Source organism: Aplysia californica, unplaced genomic scaffold, assembly GCF_000002075.1.
Source record: "Aplysia californica isolate F4 #8 unplaced genomic scaffold, AplCal3.0 scaffold00752, whole genome shotgun sequence".
In the NCBI taxonomy this organism is placed as follows: Eukaryota; Metazoa; Mollusca; class Gastropoda; order Aplysiida; family Aplysiidae; genus Aplysia; species Aplysia californica.
The window spans coordinates 118,951-144,507 of record NW_004798022.1 but is presented as its reverse complement, the minus strand read 5'-3'; the positions used below and the strand labels follow the sequence as shown (position 1 = coordinate 144,507).

General features: G+C 39.4%; 2 protein-coding genes across 2 annotated transcripts in view; one reads left to right on the top strand and one right to left on the bottom strand.

Annotated features, from left to right (window-relative positions):
* Positions 1–11,871, bottom strand: part of LOC101848386 (dynein heavy chain 12, axonemal) — a gene marked incomplete in the record, with an annotated part of 110,807 nt that extends 98,936 nt beyond the window's left edge. Inside the window, 11 exon segments of the mRNA XM_035972586.1 lie at positions 267–508; positions 1,310–1,331; positions 1,772–1,874; positions 2,362–2,445; positions 3,373–3,531; positions 5,279–5,354; positions 6,596–6,785; positions 7,790–7,819; positions 8,572–8,668; positions 9,495–9,751; positions 11,738–11,871. Of these exon segments, the coding sequence (XP_035828479.1) occupies positions 267–508; positions 1,310–1,331; positions 1,772–1,874; positions 2,362–2,445; positions 3,373–3,531; positions 5,279–5,354; positions 6,596–6,785; positions 7,790–7,819; positions 8,572–8,668; positions 9,495–9,748 (1,257 nt within the window).
* Positions 11,872–11,929: 58 nt separating this feature from the next.
* The window catches only part of LOC101848149 (IQ and ubiquitin-like domain-containing protein), a 17,536-nt gene continuing 3,908 nt past the window's right edge, over positions 11,930–25,557 (top strand). Inside the window, exons 1-14 of the mRNA XM_035972585.1 lie at positions 11,930–12,033; positions 12,323–12,573; positions 13,218–13,263; positions 14,111–14,205; positions 14,581–14,803; positions 15,137–15,388; positions 17,034–17,189; positions 17,544–17,678; positions 18,137–18,304; positions 19,308–19,504; positions 21,154–21,288; positions 22,605–22,815; positions 23,571–23,746; positions 25,150–25,320. Coding sequence (XP_035828478.1) covers positions 12,337–12,573; positions 13,218–13,263; positions 14,111–14,205; positions 14,581–14,803; positions 15,137–15,388; positions 17,034–17,189; positions 17,544–17,678; positions 18,137–18,304; positions 19,308–19,504; positions 21,154–21,288; positions 22,605–22,815; positions 23,571–23,746; positions 25,150–25,320 — 2,202 coding nt within the window. The 5' untranslated portion in view covers positions 11,930–12,033; positions 12,323–12,336. The remainder of the gene's footprint in view (positions 12,034–12,322; positions 12,574–13,217; positions 13,264–14,110; positions 14,206–14,580; positions 14,804–15,136; positions 15,389–17,033; positions 17,190–17,543; positions 17,679–18,136; positions 18,305–19,307; positions 19,505–21,153; positions 21,289–22,604; positions 22,816–23,570; positions 23,747–25,149; positions 25,321–25,557) is intronic.

Sequence of the window (25,557 nt, the reverse complement as noted above, 5' to 3'; positions counted from 1 at the left end):
GAGAGAGAGAGAGAGAGAGAGAGAGAGAGAGAGAGAGAGAGACAGAAGAGACATTTACCTTCAGCATGGAAATACAGAGAGAGAGATACAGACAGAGAGAGAGAGAGAGATAGAAGAGACATTTACCTTCAGCATGGAAATACGGAGAGAGAGATACAGACAGAGAGAGAGAGAGAGAGATAGAAGAGACATTTACCTTCAGCATGGAAATACGGAGAGAGAGATACAGACAGGGAGAGAGAGAGAGAGATAGAAAAGATATCTACCTTCTGCATGGAGGTCCTGAGGCGGGCGATGAAGTAGAGGATTGTGTCAATGAGCTCCTCCACTGGGCGGACAAACTTCATCTGACGACCGTCTAGCGTCGCGCCCATGGTCAAGCTGGGCAGCAGGAGGTGGTTCTCTGGCTCAAACAGCCTCGCGTACTGGTGCATGTTGCGGATCAGAAGGTCCTTGACCTTTGGACAATCAGTTAGTTTTAGTAAGGTTTTATGGAGCTCGCAACTGCCTGAGGTCATCGGGACAATCATGTTTACTTTAGCTTTGGCAAGTTTTTGGGCACTTAAAACTCAAATAGGCCATATCATGGTTTATAAAGTTTTAGTAAGAGTTTTAAGGCACTTGTAAGTGAAATAGATCATACATGTGCCAAAGATTAGTGGTGTTATCACTAGAAAGTAACATACAAAGAAAAGAAAGAGGGGAGATAATGACAAGAGACGTTTGGTAAGAAAGAAGGGCGGTTCCATGTGAATTAAATGACAATAAAGAATCATACAAGAAAATTTCACTGCCTGTTAAAAAAGTCATCTTCCACTACTTTTGTATTTTCACACACACACACGCATGCGCACACACGTGCATGCACGCACACACATACACACAATCTATATGCACATATAGTATATTGACAGACAAAACAGAAACAAAAGAAGGATACTAAAGTACACCAACGTGAAAAAATGTATACCTACGTACCTAATCACATTAGAAGCATACCAGACATGGTCGCTTTTAAGTACAAGCGGGCTAACCCAGATTTCCGGGGTTTCCTGAAATTTTGACCTATACAAAAAGTGGGCATTGCCCTACCTATAGGAGAAGTTTGGTTTCATTGGTGTATATATATGTATTTGGTTATAGAGAAAACTCTCCTTGTCTTTTAATGAAACTGAACAAGGGGCAAAAACTTTACCTTCGATTTTCTCAAAACAGCATTTTTCGGGATAGCCCCCTTGTCCTGAAAAGCGACCAAATAAGGACCTAAATTTCTTGAATCACATCTTCTAGATTTACACAGGACAAGTACATGAAAAACTTTCTTGCATTCCCTGTTCACCAACATGAAACATATTGAAAATAATGAAAATAAGACATCAAATAAACAAAAATATTTTCCCCCATTTTTTCAACTCTTTATCTCCGGCAAGCCACTCCCAGCGACTCGTGGTCAGAACTACTGTGCCGGTGAGTCGCTGACAGCGGCTCAGGCATATTCCTTTATGACGACTTCAACATCAAATTACTTTTCGGCAACTGCCAAAAACAGGTCTCTTTTACTTTTACCAGGAGTTCGTTCATTAAATGAAAACCTATCCAAATAGGTTTGTTTGTTATGATTTAATCATCCATTTTATTACGCTTTTGTCATTTTTAGATTTAGTACCAAAAAAGGGTCCCGGTGTAGTGGGTTTACCCCCCTCGGAAATAAAGAGTTAAAATCAGGGGAATGGGGAAGGGGACAAACTATCCGAGACGTGCGACACATTACCTGTATGCCAATCAGGGTGGACGTACTGCGGTAAAATGAGTCATACTTCTCCTCCGACGGACCTTTCTCGTTCGTGAAGATGCAAAGAAGCTTGGGATACCAGCTGCATGACCAAAATAATATATATATACATGTATTTATATATTTATGTATCAGTGTCAGAGGTGGTCTAATGGTTAAGCTCTCACTCTCAGACTCTCAACCGCAAGGCCGTGGGTTTGGTTAAGGCATTGTGTCCTTGGAAAAAGGCACTTTACACAAATTAGGTCATATTAGTGCTTAACATTAGAGGTGTTACTAAAGAGAAAAGAAGGAGAGATAAGGATGACAGATGTCTGATAGTTTGAGAGTCATTGTAAACTTAAAAAAAAAAAATTTTGTGCCTTTAATCAATATGTTCGGGTAAGATCCACCCAGAAATGTATTTCTAAATGGACATAACTGGTGATGAGCCAAAAAACGAAAATTCGATAAAAAATTGCCAAAGCAGTGGAAAAATGACAGTTCTTTTATTTCATTACTTTGACAAGTGCCTGATTTCACCAAGAGGCCTCACATATTATAACTAATACCATGACAGGCACACAAACCTTTTCATGAGTTTTTCTTCCACTTCCTTGAGGTCCCTGTCGATGCAGCTTTTGTATGTCTCAAAAGTCATATCTCCCAAGGACCTGTTTGGAAAATAACATGTGAAAAACACAAATAGATTTAAAAATTGCAATGGGCAGCAAAACACGATTCCCAATGCGCAAATGTTCCAAAGAAATCAAATAAAGAATTGGAATAGTTCATGATAGTTTCGGTAAAATAAGTAGGTACAATCCTAAGAAAATAGAAACAGTTCAATGACAATAAAAAAAAAGAGTTTAAAAGGCTATATGTTTTGGGAGTTTTTTTAGTAAGAGTTTTACGGCACTTGCAGCAACACAATAAGGTCATATAAGTGCCAAAGATTGGAGGTGTTACAAAAGAGTAACAAACACAAAAAAGAAGGAGGAGAGATCAGGACGATAGATGTTTGATAGGAAAGAAGGAGCAAACCACACCAGAGCAACCGCCAACCACCCACAAAAAAACCCCATTTGATTATTATATGCACACATAGCCACAGGCTATATGTGGGGTCAACCATTCTATACAGACGTGGGTTCTGGACAATCACCGAATGCAGCGAACACAAAAGAGCAACAACAGAAATGTGGTATCTTGGACATCTTGCTCTCACTGGAAAAACAGAAGGCAAGAGGCAAGGGTAGATCTTACTTTCGTTTTTGTAATACATGTAGTTTTACAGCACCTGCAACACACACACACACACACACACACACACACACATATACATACACACATACACATACATACACACATACACACTCACATACACACATACACACTCACATACACACACACATACACACACATATACATACATACACACACACACACACACACATACACACACACATACACACACACATACACAAACACATACACACATACATACACACATACATACACACACACATACAAACATACACACACACATACACACACACACAGACACACACACACACACACACACACACACACACACACACCTATATTTAGAGACGTCCAACAATAGAAGGGATCCGATCGTCTCCTGGCAAAACTTGAGCACAGCCAGGTGGGTGGGGTTCAGGATGTGCAGGTTCTTCAGCACGACACAGCGCCGCTCCAGGAACGCCTGGCGCCACGGACGCTGGAAGTTCAGACCCCTGGGGTAGCAAGTACATGTATTGGGCAATAAGTTAAGACAGATAAGATTAGATATTAATAAGATAAGAAAGATAAGATGTTAATAAGATAAGAAAAATAAGATGTTAAGAAGATAAACAAGATATTAAACAATAAGATAAGAAAGATAAGATGTTAATAAGATAGATAAGATATTAAACAATAAGATAAGAAAGATAATAGGACAGGTAAGATATTAAACAATAAGATAAGACACATAAGATTAGACATTAAACAATAAGATGGCGCTCATATGACCTTATGCAGTTGCGAGCGCCGTAAAATCCTCTACTAAAAAAACCCCCAAAAAACAACAATAAGATAAGGCAGATAAGATATTAAACAACAAGATAAGACAGACGAAATATTGAACAACAGGATAAGTCAGTTAAGATATATACGAAAAGACAATAATAATAATAATAATAATAATAATAATAATAATAATAATAATAACAATAATAATAATAATAATAATAATAACAATAATAATAATAATAATAATAATAATAATAATAAAGATAATAATAATAATAATAACGATAATAATAATAATAATTATAATAATAAAGATAATAATAATAATAATAATAATAATAATATTAATAATAATAAAGATAATAATAATAATGATAATAATAATAATGATAATAATAATAATAATAATAATGTAATCATAATAAATAGCATTTGTATAGCACATAAAACTCCGCTCTACAGCAAGCTCTATGCACTTTACTTACTTCACACTATAGTATTACCCCAGCAGACCTTAGAACACTCAGAAACATTCTCAGCTTCCCGGGAAGCATTCAGATAAGATTATGTTAATGAGAATGACCAACTTGGATAAGATAGATTCTAGTATTCAACTCAGCACTAGCACGGATAGATCTAGCTCCCTGAAGAATTCACCTATGCCCACAAATTTTGCATTGCACTTTTGCAGGACAGCAACCAAAGAAAAAATTATTTTTTAATAAATCTTGACCCAGTAATAAAAGTTTTCTCTTTGGGCCATAAATTAAAAATCGCTCTTTGGACGCATACACAGGATCACTAAAATAGATGAATTACAGTAGCCTTGCCTACAAATTGCTCATTTTGAGACAGAGACACCGCCCTGCCCCCACATTTTGAAACATACTCACCCCATCTCTAGAATCGTGTTTCTTAGGCGAAGGTTAAAGAGAGGTACTGATGGAAATTTGTCTATTTTAAATGTTTTAGATGTATGCTGTAAATCCCCTATTATTTTTTTGACCCCCTTTAAGCTTACATCAAAGAAAACATGTCGAAATTTTAATTTGCAGTGACTTTTATGAATGGGCTTTAAGATTCTGAGGGTCATCTAACTCTTAGACCCGTATGCAAAGATTCGAGAATATTGAACAGAGCGATTTCATTTTATTTTGTTTTAACAGCGATCAGACGAAAGTGAACAAACTATAATAACTTTACACAATCTTGTAAAGTATAGGAAAAATCAGATGGTGAAAAAACTGTAATTGAAAAAGAAACATCCAAAAATAAATACATTTAATCAACTCTTTGAGAACTTAGCCAACGCATATGTCCAATCAGGGGCAGATCAGGCAATGTTGCAGCACATTTCAAACCATCACACATAAATCAGAAACAAGACACAAAAATCAGAAACATGACGCATAAATCAGAAAACAAAAGCTTCCGGTAAAAACGCGAAAGAAAAACGGTCAACCATCTCACACTGGCTCGCTGGGCGGGGGTCCGGCTTTTTCCTTCTCTAAACCAGCGACCTCCGGTTTTATCAAGATGTGCTGGACTAAAAAAAGCAAGATTTATTTGTTTTGTTTGAGTAAAGAGAGGCAAAACAACATACTGACAGTATGATTATTGTGTTTTTGTTTTAGTAAGTGTTTCACGGCACTTGCAACATAATAAGGTCGTATAAGTTCCGAAGAATAAATTACATGCCATAAGAGAGTAACGTACACAAAAAAGAAGAAGGAGAGATAAAGACGATAGATGTTTGATATGAAAGAAGGAGCAAACCACACCAGAGCACTCACCAACCACCCACCACTGTCATTCATTGCTCAAGACCAACAGACAGCAACAACAGGGGACAGGGAAGAAGAATAAAAGATATCATTTGTATAGCACAAATCCCCGCTCAACAGCAAGCTCTGTGCGCTTCACAATCTGTACTATTACCGCAGCAGACCTGAGAGCATTCTGAAACAACCTCAACTTCCTGGGAAGCGTACAGTGCAAGCAGCCATTTAAAGGCGCTAAAACACTAACATACTGACAAGAAGAAGAAGGATCTACCAATATAATGCCTTTCAAACGCGATTCTGCCGTAAGCTGACAAAATATCTTTTTTTTTTAAATTTACAGCAATTTCAAGAAAAATAGGGTTTTTTTGTCAACGTAACCATTGAAAAATAGAGTGCTTCCGGAATATTAATTCTAATCTATTCAAAAGCTAGTACCAGTTTCACTTTGATTTTTTCACACAAGTAGGGTTTCTGATCAGGCTTTTGATTCAGCAAAATAGAATTTGTTGGCGCCAATATGAAAAAAGGCATTTTGTCAGCTTACAGCAGTATTTGAATTTGGAAACTGAGGTGTTAAACTTTTGGTGGGTATTTTTTCGTAAAAATGAATAGGCTACTTAAATGGAAATTGTTAACCCTCAGGACTTTTTCTTTGATGCGTGTGTCCTCTTGTAAAGGAATGGAATCTCAAAGAAAAATTCGTTTGTTGGTGCGCAAATCCCCGCTCAACAGCAAGCTCTATGCGCTTCACAATCTATACTATTACCCCAGCCAACAAACGAATTTGATTTCTATCAACACTTTCTTTTTTCTGTGAGTACATTTGTGTGTCCGCCGATGTAAAACAAATTTCTCTCTTTCTCCTCTCTCTCTCTTCTTTCCCTATCTCAGTATTCTCCCCCTCTCTCACATATACACACACACATGCACACACACACACACACACACACACATAAAAAACAAGTAAAAAAAAAAAAAAAAGTATCAAACAAAAAAGGCTCACTATTGGACATCTGTATGCTGGCCGTAAACGACTCTCTCAGCTCCTCAAAAAGCTCGACAAGCTTCTGTTCCTGAACCGGTCCCACCCGTAGCTTTTCCGGGATCAGCTGCAGGATCCGGTCCTTCCATTTCTGATCCATGAAACCCACCGGGGTTTGCAGGACAAAGTTCTTCAGGGCTAAGTAGTTCATCTGGGAAATAACAGAGGAACTTAGCGGGTGAATGACCCGTTATATTATAACAGATTATAACAGATACCAGTCTTCAAGTGCTTTGTTTTTTTGGGGTTTTTTCAAAGAGTTTTACGGCACTTGCAACACACTAAGGTCATATAAGTGTCGAAGATTAGAAGTCTTCAAGTCTGATGTCATGGCAGAGATGAAAATATCTCTTAAATTAAGTTTAGTTTTTGTTTTTCGTTCAGAGTTTTACAGCACTTGCAACACAAATTAAATAGGTCATGTAAGTGACGAAGATTAGCAGTGGTTTTTTTTAGAGTAACATACGAAGAATTAAAAGAGGCGAGATAAAGGCAATAGATGTTTGATACGAGAAAAGGGGTCAATAACACCAGAGCACACCTCAACCACCCACTGAAATTTTGCGTTTTGTTCAGTCGATGAGAAAAGCATCAATTGTAGAGTCAAGTAATTCATTTGCAAAATTTAAAAAATTCCTTCTAGTGATGAGAATCACATGACTGATTCCAAGTTTACATCTACCGGTTAAATGTTTGAATTTATGTTAATAAGGAGAAAAGCATAAGAGCCAATAAACATCTACAAAATAAAGTACAAGTACTTGTTTCAGTCACACAGAACTAGGTGCTTGTTTTAGTCAATGAAAAGATCACACAAATATCTGCAAGATTAAGCATTTGTTTCAGTCAGTGAAAAGCACATTGGCAGAGCCAGTATCTACAGAACGAAGTACTAGCTTTAGTTTTTTTCCTCGTTCTCAGTAGCTTTAGTCAAAGTGACCAGGGAAAATGAAAAATGAAAATAAGATGACAAGGCAGTTATCCACATCTGTCCCCATTGAAAAGAAACAAAATCCAAACCTCCAATAAACAAACAATCCACAGATCAACAACAACAAAAATGGCACAATGGAAGTAATCTTTTTTTTTTAACCCACATTACTAAGGCAATAACTATGAAACCAAACGCTGACTTTCACCAACCAAAAGACTTACCTTGAGGCAATGGTCCTCCGATGGCCTGAACTAAGAGAGAGAGAGAGAGAGAGAGGTAGAGATAAAGAGGTAGAGATAAAGAGACAGAGAGAGAGAGAGAGAGAGAGAGATAAAGAGACACAGAGAGAGAGAGAGAGAGAGAGATAAAGAGACACAGAGAGAGAGAGAGAGAGAGATAAAGAGACACAGAGAGAGAGAGAGAGAACATAACAGAAATACATAAAGTCACATATTTTACTCAATACAAATGACAAATTAAACAGCTACGCTATGAGGAAATTTTTTATTAATAAATTAAGTTTACTTATAACTTCAAAGAAATCCAGTAAATTACACGTAACATGTATATATTGCCAAAAGTATATTTTGATTACCCATTTTTTCTATTTTCGCTTTAAATGGACTATAATGCTTTTAAAAATCTCTCAAACATAAAACGTCAAATGTTATCTAAGACAATAACTTACAAAATTATAAGCCTTGCAAACACACAGTAAACTAAACTTATCCTCAATACAGAAAAACCTTCAATCTTGCCAGTCAGGGCCAACTGAACCTGAAAGGGATACAAAAGCCGAGAAGACACATGAAAATACTCGATTAAAAATACCTCCCCACACAAGATTCGAACCCTAGACTTTTTGCGGGCGGTGAAACTGCCATTGATAAGGAAGTGATGTCATGCTTGTCCTACCACCACATCCAAAAGTTATGTTGTTTTTGTAAGTGTTTTACGGCTTTCGCAACTGCATAAGGTCATATATCCAAAAGTTAGACGATACCTCTTCACGAATTGGAGGCTCCCTGTCCTTTTCCTCGATTTTCTTCGTCATAAACAAAAATTTCTCTTGCTTGGCGCTTTTCAATGCCTCACAGTTGCTGAGGAGAGACAACAAGAGAAAAAAATTAATTCTTCAAAGCAGTATATATATATATATATATTTTTTTATATATATATATATATATATATATATATATATATATATATATATATATATATATATATATGTACATTCAAACATTATGAAATAAAAACTCATTCTCAAAGTTGATGAGGTGTAACCACAAGGAAGATACAAGTCTGATTGAAGGTCAGTTATTACATCAACCCATCAAAACACAGAGATATATCTTGTTAGTTGCCAGAAAAACCTTTGGGACTGATATTTTTTTTTCTTTTTAAAGTTAATTTCATATGAGGGCAGAAATTGCAAGTCATCACCAGTTTTCTGAGTTTAGTTTTAGTAAAGGTTTTACGGCACTCGCAACTGCATACGGTCATATGAGTGCCAAGAGGTGGATGTCAACAGAGAAGTCCAAACGAGGAATCAACCTTACTCTGTTCACCTCTCTAGCTTCAACAGCACAAAGTCTGCTACGACTATCAAGGCACCCCGGAAATAGCACCTCTAGATTAAGATACATCAAGGGAATGCCCAAGCCTGTACACATTTTTCTGCAGCAGATCTGGCAATGCAACCTTCAGCAATTGAATACTTGAAATCTGAAAATGGCTTGGAGGCTATGACATGACAATATATTATATCAGTTACACATTTTTTTGCAACTGGTCTGCGCACACTCCTCAGCAATAGAATTGGGTCAAACCTGTCTGGGAGGATGGCACGATTCACTTCAACAGTCAAATGAAATCCGAACAAGGGCAACAAGTCTACGACAGAGTAATGAGTAAAAAAAGACTCACTAAAACTTCAAGAGGGTTTTGTGATTCTCCTTCACACGACTGTGTGTCATCATAGGACTGTTTTTCCACGGATCTTTCGAAAAGTCGTATTTTTGGATTTCAGGCAAAACGGGTTTTCCATTTCTAAAAATGACCGCATTATCATTCGCATCTGCCAGGCGGCTGAGGGTCGCAAGCTTCCTCGGCCGAGACTGCGATGAACTCCGTGGTTCATAGTGACGTTTCCTCTGAGAGGAAACAGTAGCTGGCTTCATAATCTGGGAAAGAAAAAGAAAGGAAAGGAAAAAGAAGACATTTTAAAATTGCAGGATCACTCAGTAAATTATAAGAATAAGGTGGTAAACAGATCCCTGTTATACATATAGAAATATTCCGTACAGTAGAGAGAGAGAGAGGGGGGGGGGGGGAATTGAGAGAGAAAGAGCTAGATGATTGATAGAGAGAGAGAGAGCTAGATGATTGAGAGAGAGAGAGAGAGAGAGAGAGAGAGAGAGAGAGAGAGAGAGAGAGAGAGAGGAGAGAGAGAGAGAAGGTCAGAGAAAGACAAGAAATAAATAAATAATACATATAAAGCAGAGAGAGTGCAAATTTAAAGGTAAAGGAGAAATATAACTCAAAAAAATGCTCCCTGAAACCGTGATCAATTGTATGGATACAATTATATTATATCATCACAGCACTGGGTTGTGGAGAGTTTGTGTTGAGCTATGTTGTGTTGCCAGACTCATTACAACCGAGTCTACAAACCTTTTTTTTGTAGGTTTAGTAAGAGTTTTACGGCACTTGCAACACAATAAGGTCATATAAGTTGCGAAGATTAGAGGTGTTACAAGAGAGTAACAAACACAGATCGAAAAGAAGGGGGAGAGATAGAGACAATAGATGTTTGATAGGAAAGAAGGAGCAAACCACATCAGAGCACCCGCCAACCACCCACTTACAAACTTTGAACAACCAAGATATAAGCACAGTCTGAGACTGCCTTGAAATAGGCAGTAAAAGTCTAAAAGATCTAGAAGGTAAAAATGAATATATAATATTGTTTGACATGTTCATCCAACTGCACGTACAGCTATGCGTATATATAGATCCGATCTACCTAATGTCTGCGTGTCTGCGTGTGTGTGTGTGTATGACTGTACGTGTAAGTGTGTCTATATATATATATATATATATATATCTGTGTATGTGTGTGTGTGTGTGTGTGTGTGTGTGTGTGTGTGTGTGTGTGAGTGTGTGTGTGTGTGTGTGTGTGTGTGTGTGTATGTGTGTGCACATAATGTCAGTATAGGGCCTAATATGTGGTGGCGTTTTTTTTTTCTTTTTGTTTTGTTTTGGGTTGTAATTGTTTTTTGTTAGGGGGGGGGGGGGTGTTTATTTGGTAGGGTTGTTGTTTTGGGGGGGGGGGTGTTTATTTGGTAGGGTTGTTGTTTTGGGAGGGGGTGTTTATTTGGTAGGGTTGTTGTTGTTTTTTGGGGGGGGGGAGTGGAAGGAGGCGTCTCCGAGGAAGAGGGGCGAGATGTGCACGCAGTTGGGTTGTCGGACCTCGGTGTTCATAGCGGAAGGACTTCCGTAACGAGCAACGACCCCAAACAAATACAATAAAGAAGAGACTGAACCCTAACCCTAGCCCTACCCCTCAAGCCTCAGGTGATCACTCGTTAGGGAAGTCCTCCCTTCATAGCTACTGCAAGGGCGAGTCCTGTCCTCCAGTTGGAACAAAACACAGCTGAAGTAATTGGAAAGTTATTTTTGTAATGCTGCTCACTCATAGACAAACTGACACAGTAGGATACAGACAATAGGGCAAGCAGATCTTGATCACTCCAACTAGAATCTAGATCTAGATTTAGCTGCCATATAATAATTAGATTCTAGATCTAGATATCTACTAGAATCTAGCGATCTAGCCTACCAGAAATTCCAGATACAACTTTATCCCAAATAATTCAATAGTAGATCTAGATCTAAATCTAAAATCTAGATCTAGAACTACATTTTTAAAAGTAAAATACGGCGATATTTATCGCAGTTCGTACTCCATCTTTTCATTTAGATCTAATTGTCATGATCACTATTAGTAACGATGTCCTTCATCATGATCAGCTGTGATCGCGTTCGTCATCAGCTGATCATGATGATCAGCATGTTCTTTCTTAAATTGTGACGATTAATATCATAAAAACTGTACAATCAGAAGCAGCAGTCTCGAATTACAAAATCTCGATTTACTTATACAATACCCTTTTGGAGCTGAAAATTCTAGGTGTAAAACGGTATTGTTTGGGCTACACGAAACGTTGTTGCCCTGTCAAATCCATTTCGGAAACAATCATAAAAGCCGCGTCTATAGCTGCAGCCAAATAGGGTAAATTGTGACACCCGATTTCATTGGAGTAGATAACGACTGCTGACCAATTGAAATCGATGTTCTATATGTCACACACCATAGCAACCTAGGTCAACAAAGATGGCGGCAAGCTTACTGTACTGCTTGGTGTCACCATAAATTTTTTTTCGTAGAGCCTTATCTTTGCAAGTATGAAGTTTTCTCACTTAAAACTGTGTTTCGTGGATATAATTTTGGATTTATGATATATCCCTGAGTTGTTCTGTAGACAGATAATCGTGAAAGTAAGTGAAAAAGCTTATAAACTTGGCCGCTTTTTTGTCTGCCTGCTGTGTTTCCCGATCATTGCATGTCAACTGTGTGTTCTGTTTATCCATTAGCAACAATGTGTACTGGTAATTTGTGCTTCAAACTTCTGTAAAATAACAATTTATCAATGCTTTAAAGGGTATTTTATTTATCATAATCTATTAAACAGGACGTTGCTGCAAAATGGCTGACCAAGAGGCCGACTTTCAGCCCCAAAGTTCTGAACAGGAAGAACAGAAGGCTACAGAAGATACAACAAATAACCAAAATGAAGATACCCAGGAGAATCAAAATCAGTCAAATGGTGATCAAGAAGCTGGTCAGGCAGTAGAAGCTGATGATCAGAACCAAAATGCAGCTGAGGAAGGTGCTGAAGGAGAGCAAGTAGCAAATGAGGAGCAAGCGGAAACTGCAGCTGAGGTAATCCCTCTGCTTTAAATGCCCTTTTGTGTCCCCCATTTTGGCTGTAGGCCTGCGTTTTATGACTTTGTGGTTCTGCAGACAGTAAATGATGATTGTTCATTTTGCAAATGTTAGTGGTGTCCAAAAGTACTCACCTTGACAGTCAGTTTCACGTCTTTGTCAGACTGTGTAAACAGTTAAAAGGGGTGGGGGGGGGGGGGGGGGCATAAGAAGTTAAAGCGTGGTCCCTCTATAACCAACAACAGCATATAGAATCAATTCATGATGCTTTTGCAGTTGTGAAGAAGTTTGAGTAAAAGGTTTTTAATCAACTTTTATTGGTGCTATATGCAAGGTCTCTCATTCTCCGCAATTCTTTGAAAAAAAAAAATTTTTTTAAATAACCCTTATTTTATCGCTTTTAAACTTTCCCACATTTTATGAATCCTGTCAAGACATATCTGGTGTGTGAGTGTGTGTGTATGTGTGTGTGTGTGTTTGTTTGTGTGTGTGTGTGTGTGTGTGTGTCGCGTTTGTTTGTGTGTGTGTGTGTGTGTGTGTGCGCGTGATAAGATGGATAATATAATCTTAAATTGTATGTCTGTCTCTTTATATGATTTGATATTCATACAGGGTTTTTTTTTCTCTCTCTTTCTCAATAGCCTGAAGCTGCTGAAACTGCTCCAGAGCCAGCTGTAGCTGAACAAGGTGAGAAAGATTTGTCTTGGAGATTTTATTAGTTGTTTTCACACTGCCTCAAAGGGAACATAAATTTAAAAATTTTCTTTCCTCTGCATTTTATAAAATTGTGATTCATTTTGAGGAACTGTGGAAAATATCTCTTTCTTTAGCTTTACAATTTCTAACTTGTGCAAGACCTGCAGTTGAGGTCAACAAAAATTGAGAAAAAAATGAAGCAAGTTTTGAGGCAGCTGCTACTTTGTGTTATTGGAGACAAATGTTTAGGAACTGAAGTTGGGAAACTGGCAAAAAGATTTGTATCTCTCCTGCTTGTGACTGTTGGAAGAAACTCTTTATTTGGAATATCAAATTGCCTGTTATACTGCAGTTTTTATTATTTTTTGTTATCTAGTCAGAAAATATAAAAATAGTTTGGGAGGAACAAAGTGTCTTTATTTATGATTATATGTGTGTGTGTCTTCATGTGTAATGTGTGTGTGTGTTTGTGTGTGTCTGTGTGTCTGTGTGTGTGTGTGTGTGATGCTTGTATATTACGGACATGTTAGCTGTGTTGTGTGCTCAGTAGGTGTGTGTGTGTTTGTGTGTATACACAATGTGCACGTGTGTTATGTTGTGTGCTTGATGTGTTTGTTAGTGTGTGTGTGTGTGTCTGTGTGCATGTTGTATCATATCACCTAAAAATTATAATTATCCATGTCTTTGTGTAACCCCTTGGTGAAGTCATGTTATTTAGGAAACACTGAGAAGTCTTAGGAACGGAGAGCGTTTTTTTTTTGTGGTTGAAATTTTCCTTTATAAATTCTATTTGTACACATTTGTGTTTTTACTTATGTGCGTTCCTTTGTGCTGACAGAGAGTGGAGAGAAAGGGGAGGAGGAACAAGCCAAGGCAGAAGAGGGAGCCCCAGAACCGGCCGCAGATGTCCCAGCTGATGTGGCTCAGCAACAGGTGACATTTTGGTTGTTGTGTCGCTCTTCACCCCCAGGAGGGCTATTTTTTTCTTTACAGTCGAAATGAGGAACGTAATTGTTTTGCCCAGATAATTGGAGAGAAATTATTATTATTATTTTTATTTTTATTATTATTATTATTACTATTATTGTTATTATTATTATCATCATCATTATTATAAGTTGTAGTATAATAGTATTATTTCATTAGTGTTATTATTATCATTATCTTTCTTATTAATGTCATTTTCATCACTTTTATTATTATTATTATACTAAATTATTATCATTATTGTTATGTTGTAATCATCATCTAAAATAGAAATTATAACAGGTGAAAGTTTGACAAGTTTTCCTCCTATTTTTGTCGCAGGAAGAGGCCGGGGAGGCAGAGCCTGCCGCTGATACAGCTCAAGAGGAAACTGGGGCCGCAGAAGTCGCGGAAGCGTCTCAAGGTCAAGCGGCCGAGCCAGCCGGGGACGGGGAAGCGACAGACCAGGCCGGGGAGCCAGAGCAGCAGGCAGAGGTAGCGGCTGAGGAACCGGCTGCAGCCGAAGAACCGGCTGTGACGGAAGACGCTGGGCAAGAGAAGACGGGTAGGGGAAAGTTTTGTTTTGTGTGGAAGGGAAGGAAGGGTTGTTAAGGATAGAGATAGTTGTGTTTCAGCTCTACTGAATTTCGTTTGGTTTTTCTAGTATGTGTTTGTGTGTGTTGTATATTTTGTGTCATTGGATTTGTAAGGAAAAACAAAAAGAGAGAAAAAGAGACTGACACAGAGAGAGGTTGAAAGGGAACATGTTCTTTTTTTTGTCATCACCTTCTCAAACTTTACTGTAACGTTTCTTATCAGAGATTTACAAGATTCTCCTTCTCTCATTCTCCTCCTCTCATTCCTCTTTTCTCATCTCATTTTCTCATTCCCCTCCCAGCTGAGGCAGAGGGTGAGGCAGCTCCTGCCACAGAAGAATCTGCTACTGTGGAGGCCGGTGACGCTAAGGAGGAGGAAGAAAAAGGAGAGCAACAGCAGGAGGAGGCAGAGGAGGCTCCGAAAGAGGAAGGGCAAGCGCCGGACGCCGCAACAGAAGATATTCCAGCGCCAGATGCGGCGACGGAAAATATTCCCGCACCGGAAGCGGCAACGGAAGATGCTCCCGCGGAACCAGAAGTGGCACCACAGCAAGGTGAGGAATGGGTCTCTTCTCTTGGGTGAAGGAATGTACTGTGGTGAAGCTTGGTTGTGCTTGATAAATGTAAAGTGTCTCTTAACTCTTTAACACTTTGTCATCACAAGGCTCATATAGTAATAACCCTTGCCATCAAAGGCAAAGGCATTTTGGGGAAAATCCAAAGAAACTGGGTGGTAAACATCTCTGATCGGCGAGATGTGACGGCAAAGTGTTAGCCCCCGAGTTTTTCCACAGTTTCCCGAAGTTTTTTCTACGGTCACCTTAAACCTCATGCACTCTATGTCTTATTATAACTCCAAAAGCTTGCTTCCAACTTCTAAATTGCAGAAACAAATGCTTAGTCATTACTTAAAATCTTGGATCAGGAATAGTTACGAAAAACAAGAAAAAACTAGCACTAGATGAAACAAAACAGTTGTTACAAGTATCAGATACTACCAGCGTCCAATGGGGTTTAAAGAGTTAACCTTCCATATTGTCACATACCATGACGACCCCTGTGCTCTGTTTACTGTTCCCAAAAGACGTAACTGTGACCCCACTGTGACCCCCACTGCGATCCCAAATATTGTACACGAGGTCAAGCTGGTGCAGTATACTTTACTTTTACCACTTTGCATACTTTTATTTTATTCAGACTCAGATCTGATTTGATGGACACCTGGGTCTCACTGTTCCTCGGAGGAATGTACAAAGCTAAAAAAAATGATTTCTAAAACCAACATGTATTTTGTGGTGCCAATAATTTATGTGTTTTGTGTTTGATGGTGTGTTGTGTTTGTTGACAATTTTTTTTGAGATGGCGTACTGTTTAACCCCATTACGAAAATACGAATGTACTATGAAAATGAGGAAAATCGAGTCAATTTTATGAATAATTAAATATACGACAAGATTTCACCGAAATAATTCTTAGACGATCATAAAGAGTTCCTCTACCAAGTCATTAGCCCGTCAATGACTCGGAATCAGAAGCCTTCTCCATGCAAATAGTCAACTGTACATAAAAAAATGAAAGTAAGCCGTCACTCAAATTTTTTTTCTTTTTTTTTTTTTTAGTGGGCCCCTTCTTCGTAGAAGGAAAATTATACTGTTACCAATTTTTAAGTCAAATTACTCATTTTTGGCCTTTTCATTACCAATTTTTAAAGTCTCAACGAGGCAGGTCTGATTATGTTTGAAAATGTGTAATGTTTGACAGCACAACGCGTTGAACAATGTGTAATGTTTGACAGCACAACGCGTTGAACAATGTGTAATGTTTGACCGGACATCACGTTGAACAATGTGTAATGTTTGACAGCACATCAGGGTGAACAATGTGTAATGTTTGACCGGACATCACGTTGAACAATGTGTAATGTTTGACTGGACATCACGGTGAACAATGTGTAATGTTTGACCGGACATCACGTTGAACAATGTGTAATGTTTGACCGGACATCACGTTGAACAATGTGTAATGTTTGACAGCACAACGCATTGAACAATGTGTAATGTTTGACAGCGCAACGCGTTGAACAATGTGTAATGTTTGACAGCACATCACGTTGAACAATGAGTAATGTTTGACAGCACAACGCGTTGAACAATGTGTAATGTTTGACAGCACATCACGTTGAACAATGTTTCGTTTCAGAGCCAGAAGAGCAAGAGGCCGCGGCAGAGCCTGAGCCAGAGCCCGTGGAGGAGCCACTGGCCGTAGCCACAGAGGTACAGGAGGTCGCTGCGGAGCCACCGAGGATGGAACCCATGGACACCAAGCCTCTGGTCAATCTGGAAGCCACAGCTACAGGTACAACTATCAGAATAGTTGCATCATACCTTTGTTACCAGCTATCTCAATGATTCTTTCCAAGTCTATACATTGTGCTCAGGTATACATGTCTATTTTTCTCTGTCTTGAGTAGTCTAACTATTTTTGTCTGTTTTCCTTCTCGTTTGTTCTTCTGTGAATTGTGCTGCCTAGTTTATTTTCTTTTTTTGCTATTGTTAGGGTCAAGTTCGTTTGTTAATTTATTTTCATTTTAGTTTTTTTTCTGTTTTTAGTCAAGTTTGTGTTTTCTGTTTTCAGTCAAGTTTGTGTTTTCTGTTTTCATTCTCTGTTTTCATTCTCTGTTTTCATTCTCTGTTTTCACTCTGTTTTCAGTCAAGTTTGTCCTGATGCCGAGCGGCCAGGTTGTGACCTTGGCCTGCACTCTGGGACAGACCTTGGACAACTTGAAGTCGCACTTTGCCTACGAGCTAAAGATGCCATCCTCGCTGATCATGCTCATGTTTGATGGTAACATTTTTTGTGGGTTTTTTTGTAGTGAATCTAGTAACGTGTGAGTTAAAGATTACATCATTTTGAACATGTATACTGTTCCTCAATCCATCCACCCCTTAAACCTTTCCTGTCCAACACCATTTCTACTACCCTTCCACTGTCGTAGGCCACTGTGGTTGGTGATTTTTTTTTCCTTTTCACGCACAGTGCAAAATCAAACATGTTTGGACAAATTCAGTTTTCAGTCAAAGGGAGTTAACGAAACAATACTATACAGTACTAAAATGGTTTCACCTTGCTTTCAGTAGCTATGTTTTTATGTAATGTAAAGATAGTTCGTACAAAAGCTAAAATATTATTTGTGCTTATCTGTCGAGCATCTTTACAGCAACGTTTGTTTAGCTGATACTAGACTCTCTCAAATATCGCAATGCAAAATGTCATCGCTAACATCTCGTCCTTTTGTCTTTCAGGAAAGAGTATGTCGGACTCCACAACCCTGGCCGACCTTGGCGTGGGCCCTAACGGAACCGTCCAGCTGGAGATGCAGTCGGCCGACCCCGTGAACACGCCGCTCAAGTCGTACCGCCCACGCCAGGAGTACCACATGCCGGACGTGATTACAGTCAGAGTCATGACAGGTCGGCAAGAACTTACCTTTCAGCTGCTTGTTCTTCTTGCTGCTTGTTGTTCTTGCAAAAGTGACGATATTTCATTTCATCTCTAAAGCTCAGCATCTTTTCATCACACTCGCACTTTTTTAATGTGTGTGCAGCACATGTTAGTTATATCAGCTAGCCTCAATTTGTCAACCTATTGACATTCTTCTCTGTTGTGCCTCTCCTTGTGTTCATGCCTGCGCCGTTTCTTTGGGTGCTTGGAGAGATCAGCAACAAGTAAGTGTCCTCCTACTCATTTTCTTTCCCTCTGTTGTTTCCCTCTCTCTGTCTGTTAGAGACGGGCGGGAAGCGCTTTTTCCTTCCCGAGCGAGAAGACCAAGAAGCTGACCTACTTCTCGCCAGGACCGGTCCCGAGAACGGGAAATACTTACCGTCTCGTGTCTCGAGAAATACTTCTCGTCTCGTGGGCAATTTCTCTTCTCACCCCGCAGTTCGAGCCCCTCGTTCAGCGAGAAGGCCGGCCGTGGCCGAGATTTCTCTTCTCGCCCCTCAGAACGAGCAGCTCGTTTAGCGAGAAGACCGATCATGACGGGGATCTAAATTTAGAAACTAGGCTTGCCCTGTTGCGCAGGCGGTGATGGGTGGCACTGTCTGCGTTGTCATTTCTCGCCTCTCACTCTCTCACTCTCGTTACTGTTACTCGTTGTGTCAAGCCAACGAGCAGTATCACGTCTTGGTACCGAGCAGTGGTTTAGTGCCCGAGAAGGGAAGGCCGTTACCCGCGAGAAACGGGTACTCGGCTCGTTTCGTGCCCGCCCCTACTGTCTGTCTGTCTGTCTGTCTGTCTGTCTGTCTGTCTGTCTGTCTTGCACTAAATGACCGTTACCGTGTTAATGTACTTCTCTTTACTCAGACAGTTTTAGTAAGAGTTTTACGGCACTTGCAACACAATAAGGTCATATAAGTGCCGTTACTCAAACAAACAAACAAACGAACAAGGTTTTTAAAAATTTCTTGTTCACAGAGGACTGCGAGTCCAAAGACGTGGTGGTGGAGATCGAGAGGTCAAGGACAAAGAAGCCGTTTTTGGGCGGATTCCGGAACAAGAACACGGGAGTGGAGTTTCACAACGCGGCTGCTCAGACAGTGCAGAAGCCGCGCCCTCCTCCCACGACGGAGCGGTTCTGCCGCGACACACAGACGTGCGAACAGAAGAACATAGTAAGTTACTGATGTATGAACAGAAGAACATAGTAAGCTACTGACGTATGAACGGAAGAACATAGTAAATTACTGACGTATGAACAGAAGAACATAGTAAGTTACTGACGTATGAACAGAAGAACATAGAAAGTTACTGACGTATGAACAGAAGAACATAGAAAGTTACTGACGTATGAACAGAAGAACATAGTAAGTTACTGATGTATGAACAAAAGAACATTGTAAGTTACTGACTGCTGGTATCTTACTGGACATGCAGCGTCTTGATAAACAGCATAATTTGTGGCATCGGTGGCCTAGTGGTTAGGCTCTCGGACTCGCAACCGTAAGGTCGTGGGTTCGAATCCCGTCAGGGGCCCGACGTTGTGTCCTTGGGAAAGGCACTTTGCACAAATTTTCCTCACTTCACCCAGGTGGAAATGGGTACCTGGCTATAGACAGTGAAAGATCTTGTCAGTTTGATAGTGTTTGAGCGCGTGAAATCCCCAGCTTGCACTGTATGCTTCCGCGGAAGCTCAGAATGTTTCTGAGTGTTCTCAGAGGGTCTGCTGGGGTAATAATAGTTGTAAAGCGCATAGAGCAAGCTCTTGAGCATGGATATGCGCTATATAAATGCAATTATTATTATTATTATAATTTGTGTAACACATTATATCCCCACTCAACACCAAGCTCTGTGTGCTTTACAATCTATATCATCACTCCAGCAGTTCCCAGAAATCTCAGAAACATTCTCCGTTTCCCAGATTAAGCGTGATCAATTTAAATCACTATGCCAAGGCCCTATTTTGGTATAAAATGTAAAAGTGACATACTGAGGGCCGCCAAGTAAACTATAAAAAGTCATGTTTTTCAAAGTTTACAGGAGAGACGAAAAAGCAGATTTTCTTGAAGTGTTTTTTTGTGGAAAAACTTCATTTTCATAAAGGAGCCTAATGTAATGTAATACGTACATCACTAAATTGGTCATTAAATCGAAACAAGTGTACCTATTTTGATAGTTCTTCATCTAATGAATTAACTCTCAGTAAAAGAGACCTGTTTTCAGCAGTTGCTAAAAATTAATTTGGCATCGGAGTCTTCGTAAAGAAATTTTCCTCAGCCGTTTCCAGTGACTCAGCGGTTCCAACCCCGAGCCGCTGGGAGCAGCTTGCCCGAGATAAAGAGTTGTGGGGCTCCACAGTATTCTCCTCTGCAGATGCATAGGGTCATGGTCAGATATTGAAAAACTATGATTATTTTCATTACAATCATTTAAGCCTTCCAGCCCCGAGCGCATCTATTTTCAGCAGCACTTGTACCTCTCACCGTCCCAAGAGCGTATTATATTCTCAGTTTCAGGGGCTACCAAATGTGGGCTTTTTTTCAAAATTAGCTAACCTAATTAAGTTTTAATTTTCTTAATATTTGTTCATTTACTTTAAAACATTGTTATATGTTATTGTCTAAACCTCATTACAAAGATACTTCATCACTTTTTAGAATGCATGCTTCTTTTTCTGAAATACTGCTGTATTGGCTCGAAATGGGGTTAGGGAGTGCACCAAAATGGCTAGGGTTGGAAGGGTTACTTTACGTTTCCAATCTAGTGTTTGGAAGGGTTAAAATGTTCTATTTTATTTATTTATTTTTTTCTTCTATTTTAGCGACAACAAACAACGAACACGACCAGCACCCAGATGACGGGTATCGGGGTTTTCATCAGCAACATCGAGGACAAGCTCGTCACCCCAGGCAAATATTTCTCTGCTGACGATCGGTGGGCTTTGATACTCAGAAACGTAAGTAGAAGGTAGACGTCTTTGTTAGCTTTGATACTCAGAAACGTAAGTAGAAGGTAGAAGTCTTTGTTAGCTTTGATTCTCAGAAATGTAAGTAGAAGGTAGACGTCTTTGTTAGCTTTGATTCTCAGAAACGTAAGCAGAAGGTAGAAGTCTTTGTTAGCTTTGATACTTAGAAACGTCAGTATATTATTATAAGTATCTGTTAGCTTCGATTCTCAGAAATGTAAGTAGAAGTCTCTGTAAAATTTAGTTTGTTACGGTGAAGAAATGTACAAGTACTGTCACTTTTCACCAGAATGTTTTTGGATATTTTGTCGGTGTGAAGCACTGGATTGAACTATCTTGCAGAACATGACATTTACACTTATTTTGTAGAAATAATTTTGATTCTAAAACATAAGTGTACTCATTTTCAAATACGAAATGGAAGTGTAGTAACCATTTGTGAGGCATGCTGACAAAATGAGTTACTTCTCGCTATCCTTGAACTCAGATATCAGCCAAAAATCGACGCAAAGGTCATATTTATAGATTCAAAACCGATGCCATTCTCTTCATGCTTAACATGTCTTTTATCATTTCATACTAATAAATTGTAAAAACTCAACCAATAAATTTGACATATCTATATCTATTTCTATCAGGCTAAATTCCGAGAAGTAAGTTATTTTTTCAACACGCCTCACATTTGTAGCTTGTCTCATCCAATATGGTCTTAATCCATCTCTCCATTTCGTATTTTGTCTTATCTTGTCCAATCTTGCTCCTTATATGCAGATTGTTCGAGGGCGCCAGTGGTAGATACTACTTTTTCCTTTCCCCTTTTTTTGATGTGTCTATTTTGTGTTTTTTCAGTTGTTGTGTCAATACACTCCTCTCTTCTCAAAACAAACTCCTGGTTTCTCATTTCTTCTTGATCTGCTCTAAAAATACTCTCAAAACTCACCTTTTCTTGATAGTGCTGTAAAAAATACACTCAAAATTCATTACTTCTTGACTGTACTGTAGAACATGCACTCAAAACTCATCTCTTCCCATCATTGCATCATCCGTTCTTCGTCTAGGTGATCATCATCATCATTTCCTTCATCATCATCATTGCCTTCATCATCATCATTGCCTTTCTCACCCTGGATCAGGATATAGGCCACGAACAAACACTTTCCACCTTTCCCTATCCTGGGCTAGTCGCCTGATGTCACTCCATGTCTTCCCACTTTTCTGTACGTCCATTTCCGTGACTCTTCCACGTGGTCTTCCCCTTCATCTTTTACCCTGTGGGTTCCAATCTAACTCTTTCCTTTGTTATGCAGGTGATCGTCCTGCAGAAGTATTACCGCCGCTGGCTGGCCAAACGCTACGTGAGGAAGCTGAAGGAAGACAAGGCGGCGCGACTCGAGTGGGAGAGGAAGGAGGAGTTGAGGAAGAAGAAGGAGAAGGAGGATCGCATCAAGCGCGACTACGCCCGCAGGATCGACCCCAAGACAAAGGCCGACTTCGATATGCTGCTACACTGCTTAGAGAGTAGGTTCTCGTTCGATGTTTGGACATTTCCGTATTTGGACATTTTTTATATCTCCAACAATGCAGTATAGATCAGTTAAGAGATGGTTGATCTTTGGGCTGGAGGTAAAATGAGAAGCAGCGTTGTGGAATCAGGCTCTCGTCAATTTTTAGACATGTAAAGTTATTGGTATCATCTTAAAGCTTGTTCACTTGTCTTTGTTTGGATGAAAAAAATACCAATTTATCTTGAATACAAGTCGAGATATTTGCAAAAGAAGGATGTGGGGGTCACCTGTTTTCAGAGGTAAAATTAGTGAGAAAATGGCCTCCAAAGATTAGTTATTTCCTTAGCTTAAGAGTCAGTGGTAACTGAAGATTTACATTTTTTATGCCTTTAATCAACGCTTTTCAGAAAAATCCTCACAGAAATGAGTTCTTTAATGGGCATGAAAGGTGTTGTGCCAAAAAACAACAATTTGATAAAAATTCACAAACCTTCGGAAAAATGCAAGTTTCTTCACTTTGATTATTTTGACGAGAGCCTGATTCCACCACGCTGCCTCACAAATAGATTCTGATCCAGTGTGGATATTTTGAGCTTTTGCCCTTCAGTAGATGGTTATATAGCAGACCTTTCGTCTATTCCACGGTTCTCTAAAATTTCTCCCAAACACCGCCCTACCATAATCATGGCTATAATTTATCTCTTTAGCTGAAGCAACTCTCAAGTGAATAAAAGTTTAACGAGAAGGTTATTTTGGTCCCTCGTTCAGAATGGCGCCAGGAAGAGATGGAGCGCATCAACTCCACGCTAGAGGGCGCCGAGCGTAAGGCGGCCATGTGCATGTTGCTCGACCAGGAGACGGAGCTGCTCTCCGCCATTGAGAGGCACAAAAACGAGGCCAACACCGACAACAAGGACAAGAGGATCATGGCGTTCTTGGACAAGGTAGGGGCTTATAGGGGGGCTCTTGTGGCCTAGAGGTTAAGGTGTTGGCCTCTCATTCAAAGGTCCTGTGTTCGAATCCGGGTAGCAACGGAAAAATTTTCTTCTATAAAAGTTTGTACAAAAACGTATTTTTCCCATCACGTTCAGCCTATTTTTGGGTCACCTCCTAACCAAATATTATTACCCTTTCAATAAATGTTAGTACAAAGACATGTTTCTCCCATTGTATTCAGCTTATGTTAGGGTCACCTCCCAACCAGATATTATTACTAAGACATGCTTTCCCCATTGTATTCGTTGTATTTTTGAGTCACTTCCCAATTAATAAATGTTAGTACAAAGACATGCTTTCCCCGTTGTATTCAGCGTATTTTTAAGTCACTTCCCAATTAATAAATGTTAGTACAAAAACACGTTTTTCTCGTTGTATTCAGCGTATTTTTGAGTCTCTTTCCAATTAATAAATGTTAGTACAAAAACACGTTTTTCTCGTTGTATTCAGCCTATTTTAGGGTCACTTACCAACCAGATATTATTGCAAGGAAGTGTCTACGTACTCCCCGATTGGGGTCTATGTAGTCATGGTGTCTAGGTGGACCCCAAAAATGTTGGATTGTGATTGGCTCGCTGAGCGAGCGGTAGTTTACATTGGTTACAATGCAAGGCTGCTAGACCTACTTACTGATCATCTCGGGTAGTGATTGGATTTATCTTGTGTTACTATAATTAATATATTTTAGCCGAGAGAGAGAGAGAGAGAGGGTATTTAATTAATAAACGTATTTAGATCTAGATCTAGATTTTGTTGTGCACCCAGCCAAGAGTGTGCACTTCGGTCTAGATTTAGATTCTAGATCTAGATACGTTTATTCATTAAATACTCTCTCTCTGGGTTAAAATAAATACATTATAGTTACACTAGATCGACACACCGCCCGAGATGATCAGCAGCCTTGCATTGTAACCAATGTAAACTACCGCTCGCTCAGCGAGCCAATCATAATCCAACATTTTTGGGGTCCACCTAGACACCATGACTACGTAGACCCCAATCGGGGAGTACGTAGACACTTCCTTATTGCAAGGAGGTGGGTGTCGTCTGATTTCAGATGTAAAATTAGCGAGAAAATTGCCGCCAAAGTTTGGTGACTTCCAGAGCTTGAGAGTCCTTACAAACTGCAAATTTACATTTTTGTGCCTTAAATCAACATTTTTCCGTAAAATCCACACATAAGAGTTTTTTAAATAGACCTTAAAGGTGCTGAGTCAAAAAACAAAATTTCAATAAAAATTGGAAAAAGGGACAGACAAATGCCAGTTTCTTCAATTTCATTATTTTGACGAGCGCCTGATTTCACCACGATGCCTCACCTCACATGTATGTTTTATCCCCACACCTCCAGGCGGCGGCTCCCAAGAAGTGGCAAGGTCACGACGGGAAGCTGACCTTCATGGACACGCCGTACACGATCCGCGCCAAGGAGCTGCGCGACATCTACAACAGCATCAACATGAAGTACCTGACGCAGGACGAGAGGCTGGACGTTTTGCTCACGCTCAAGCACACCGTCAAGGTGAACTTGTGACCTTTTGACCTCCCAACTTTGTCGTGACTTGTGACTGTAAATGTTTTTGATAAGGTTTTTAATGATTTTTTCTGTTGGTTTTTAATAAGCTTTTATTTATTTCTTCTGTGTTTTTTATCATTTTTTCGGTGGTTTTTAAATGGTTTGTAATAATTTCTTTTAAAGTGTTGAATGATTTAGATGATTTAGGGGTTGGAAGGTTGTTGAATTTATGACATATTGTTA